The 4,782-nt window shown below is 42.0% G+C and overlaps 1 protein-coding gene across 1 annotated transcript; it reads left to right on the top strand.

Annotated features, from left to right (window-relative positions):
* Window positions 1-3,113: 3,113 nt before the first annotated feature.
* LOC308652432 (olfactory receptor 1E2-like) lies at window positions 3,114-4,157 on the top strand (the record flags this gene model as incomplete). Its single annotated transcript, XM_081300278.1, has 2 exons — window positions 3,114-3,593; window positions 3,705-4,157. 2 exons carry the CDS (start codon window positions 3,114-3,116, stop codon window positions 4,155-4,157), a joined length of 933 nt encoding a protein of 310 aa, XP_081156404.1.
* Between the last annotated feature and the right edge of the window lie 625 nt (window positions 4,158-4,782).

The raw sequence follows: 4,782 nt of genomic DNA, 5'->3' as shown, positions 1-4,782 counted from the left end.
AAGGAGACCCTTAGGGTTATACAAAATTACATACAAGAGGAAGTGAGGGGAAAGGGAAAAAGAATACAAGGGGGAGAAATGAATTACAGTAGAGGGGGTAGAGAGAGAAGAGGGGAGGGGAGGGGAGGGGAGGGGGGATAGTAGAGGATAGGAAAGGCAGCAGAATACAACAGACATGAGTATGTCAATATGTAAATCAGTGGAAGTGTAACTGATGTGACTCTGCAATCTGTATACGGGGTAAAAATGGGAGTTCATAACCCACTTGAATCAAAGTGTGAAATATGATATATCAAGAACTATGTAATGTTTTGAACAACCAATAAATAAAAAAAACAATATAATCAAAAAACAAAAACAACAACAAAAAAAAAAGAGTGAGAGAGAGATTCATTTTAAGAAATTAACTGTCATGATCATGGGACTGGCAGGTCTGAAATCTACAGGGCAGGTCAGTAGAGCAGATGCCCAGCAGTGTTGATGCTACCATCTTGGGTCTGAAGACAAACTGGAGTAGAACCCTTTTCTCTTCAGCAGACTTTCCTTTTAAGGCAAGACCCACCCTCTATGAAGGGTGATTTGTTTTATTGATTTGAATGCTAATCATAATACAATGCCTTCCCAGTACCATCTAGATTGGTGTTTGACCCAAACAAGGTGGTGTGGTTTGGATCTGGAATGGCCATCTGGAATGGTCTCATGTGTTCAGAGGTGGGGCTTTGGGGAAGTGATTGGATCATAAGGCCTCTGAGTTCATCAGTGGATTAATTCACTGAGGATGGAATGGACAGCAGGGAGGTGGGACCTAGATGGAGGAAGCAGGTCACTGGAGACAAGCCCTGGAAGGGGTTTATCTCTGGGCCCTTCCCTCCCTCCTTACTCTCTTTCTGCTTCCTGGCTGCCATGAGCTGAGCAGCTTTCCTTCACCACACCCTTACATCATTTTGATCTGCCTCATCTCAGGCCTAGAGCAACAGAGCCAGACATCCATGGACGGAAACCCTAAACTGTGAACCCAAAGAAACTTTCCACCTTTAAATTGCTTATGTCAGGGATTTTGGTCATAGTGATGAAAATCTAACCAAGTCTTACACATTAGGTACCAGGGCCTAGCCAAGTTGAAAGGAAATGAAACTAACCATCACATGGGCTATGGATAGTGGAGGAAGAACTCAGTTAAGGGCTTGAAGGTAGAATTGTTTTTGTTTCCCCCATAATTTCTAAAATTACCATCATGTTCATTTTTCCCCACACCAATATCAATGACATAAGGTGAAATGAAGCTTAAAAGACTTTTAGACCAGGTGCTGTGGTTGTAGCTCAGTGGTAGAGTGCTGGCCTTGCATGTGTGAGGCCCTGGGTTTGATTCTCAGCACCACATAAAAATAAACAAAAAACAATGAAGGTATTGTGTCCATATACACCTAATAAATAAATAAATAAGACTAGAAACCTCCTAGGTTCCTAGGGTCTTAAAAAAAAGGGGGAGTTTTAGACCAACTCAATACAAAGTAGTGAAATGAGCAGTAGATCTGATGTACCCTGATGTTTTTCATGTTTGCAAAATTACAACCATGAAGTTTATAATAGAGTGTCAAAATACATAGCTAAATGATAAAGAAGTGAGTTCTTGTTCTGGAAACAACTGACAGTAGCAGCAATTTTAATTTGATAGAGTTTTGCTGTCTTTAAAGGTGAAGGAATGCGTGCCTCAGCCTGAAAGGCAGTCAGTCAGTATTTATGGGACACTGACCACGTCAGGCTCCAGGCCAGGGGCTGCCCTGCTGCAGTCTGAGGCAGACATGACTTTTCTTCATGGAGTTCATAATCAATGGGAAGTCAGCTATCAACCAGGGATCAGGGCACTGAGTGCCATGAGATGAGTCCAGGATGCTGTGGAAACTGTAGCATGATACAAGGAAGGTTTAGCTTAGCAAGTGCCACGTAATACCTCTGAAAGAGGAGGGGGTAGGCCAGGTGAAGAGGGAGGCAAGGAAAGCAGGTGGGAGGCAGGAGAAACAGAAAGTGCAAAACACTGGAGCCTAGAAATGAAGGCTTCAGCCCAGTACTGCAGACAGGGAAGGCAAGAGGCATCGTGCAGCCAGGAGAGGCTGAAGAAGTGGGAAAGGATCAAGTAATGAATTGTCATTTGCACTCCTGAAGGGAACTTTGCCTTTTTCTTAAGAGCACTGAGAATCTATCACTGGATGTAACCAGAAGAGAATTTCATCTTATAATGTCACAGTGCAAAAGAAAGTATTTGGAGGAGAAGGGTATTGAAGCTTAGAAGCAGGAATTTAAGAGGCAATTCACACAGTTCAAGTGACATAGGAGGTCACCTTGTCTAAGGTAGTGATGTTTGGAACAAAGAGTGGATGAATTCAGAATGCAGTGCAGACTCTGTAGGACTTGCTGGATTGGATATAGATGGTGAGAGAAATGAGTGAGTGAAATAAAACTCTCAGGTTTCTGAGTTTGAGCCTGAATTCCTTTTACTTAATATGAGAGACAGGAGGACAGGGTTGGGAAAGGAGCAGGCAGAGATCATGAATTTCACTTGGGATCTGTTTTGCTTACTATGCCTGTGGTACATTCAAGGCAAGATAATCATTAAGTCTTAAAATAGGGTTCTGTAGGATAGAAAGAGGTCAACACCTGAGTTTTAAATGATATTTGAAACTTTGAAGTACATGAGTTTTCTTGGGAGTATATGTTGAATTAGAAGGCTGCAAAGTTTAGAAAAATTCCTAAAGAGCATGACCATGTCAGAAACTGAAAAAGCAGGACCCATTTATAATCACTGAGGGTGACTGGCCTGTCAGAAAAGCAAAAACAAAACAAAACAAAACCACATCAATACATTTTGTGTGTCATAAATGTTTACAAAAGAATGGAATATTATACCATGTTAAAAAGAAGTGAAGCAAATGTCATGTCTTTTTTTAAAGATTATAATTATACACATTTATGATATAAGATGGTAATTATTGCAAAGAGTGAAATAAAGATTTTTTGATAGATCCCTAACAGGTTTTATATCATAGAAGTATGTAATTTTATTTGAGTTTCTAAAGGACTGAATTATTTTCTCTTTAAGAAACTGGAGACAGAGCATGATAGGAAGGAACCAAACTCTCATCTCAGAGTTTCTCCTCCTAGGCCTGCCCATCCAGCCAGAGCACCAAAACCTCTTCTATGCCTTGTTCCTGGCCATGTATCTTACCTCTGTCCTAGGGAAGGTCCTCCCCATCATCTTCATTCGCCTAGACTCCCATCTGCACACGCCTATGTATTTGTTTCTCAGCAACTTGTCTTTTTCTGACCTCTGCTTTTCCTCTGTGACCATTCCTAAACTGTTGCAGAACATGCAGATTCAAATTCCCTCCATCCCCTATGCAGGCTGCCTGACTCAAATGTACTTCCTCCTGTTTTTCGGAGACCTGGAGAGCTTCCTCCTTGTGGCCATGACCTATGACTACTATGTGGCCACCTACTTCCCCCTGCACTACAGCCCCAAGCTCTGTCTCTCCCTGGTGGTGCTGTCCTGGGTGCTGACCATGCTCCATGCCCTGTTGCACATTCTGCTCATGGCAAGACTGTTTTTTTTTTTTTTTTTTTTTTTTTTTGTGATGCTGGGAATTGAGCCCAGGGCCTTGTGCATGTGCAGCAAGCACTGTACCAACTGAGCTATATCCCCACCTTAGACCATCTTTTTTTGTGTGGACAACATGATCCCCCACTTTTTCTGTGACTTGTCTGCTGTGCTGAAGCTGGCCTGCTCTGACACCCATGTCAATGAGTTGGTGATATTTATCATGGGAGGACCCGTTGTTGTCTTCCCATTCCTACTCATTATTGGGTCCTATGCACGAATTTTCTCCTCCATCCTCAAGGTCTCTTCTTCCTGTGGTATTCACAAGGCCTTCTCCACGTGTGGCTCCCACATTTCTGTGGTTTTACTGTTCTTTGGGACAATTATTGGCTTCTATTTATGTCCATCAACTAATAATTCTACCGTGAAAGAGACCATCATGGCTCTGATGTACACGGTGGTGACTCCCATGCTGAACCCCTTCATCTACAGCCTGAGGAACAGAGACATGAAGGGAGCCCTAGGAAGAGTTGTTTGTAAGAAGAAAAATCTCTTCTGTGTTTGATGGAAACACTTGTGATTTTCATATCATTTTTTCCAGTGATATTAATATTGGAATATTATTCCAGAGTTTTCCCCTCACCTTGGGAACCTTTGTTGACGTAGCACACTCACTACACAGTGGTTCAATATGTAAAAGAGAGGAAGCTTAGCTGAGCAGTTCACCTAGGGAAGGGGGTCTTGGTGATCCGGATTTGCCTTTCTTTGTCTTCCCAAGTGATCCTGGGAAAGCCAGGTGTAAGAATTACTGTTTGATGTGATGTTCATGCCTAACATCCTTAGTTATCCCAGGATCTTATAATTTTATCTAGAACTCTGCTTTGTCTCTGGTGTCATTTTTAAATAGTTCTCTATGGGGCTGGGGATGTGGCTCAAGCGGTAGCGCGCTCGCCTGGCATGCGTGCGGCCTGGGTTCGATCCTCAGCACCACATACCAACAAAGATGTTGTGTCTGCCGAGAACTAAAAAATAAATATTAAAAATTAAAAGAATAATAATAAAAATAAAATATATTCCTTTAAAAAAAATAAATAGTTCTCTATAATCTTAGGTTAATATTAAATAAGATACAAAAATCTCAACCTTGTGGGTGAGAGCCCCTTGCCCTCCAGTGCTCCCCCAATGTCTCT

This window comes from Spermophilus citellus (assembly GCF_964194105.1).
Source record: "Spermophilus citellus genome assembly, chromosome: 6".
NCBI lineage: Eukaryota > Metazoa > Chordata > Mammalia > Rodentia > Sciuridae > Spermophilus > Spermophilus citellus.
The sequence above is the reverse complement of the archived record's forward strand: the minus strand, read 5'-3'. Positions and strand labels throughout refer to the sequence as shown.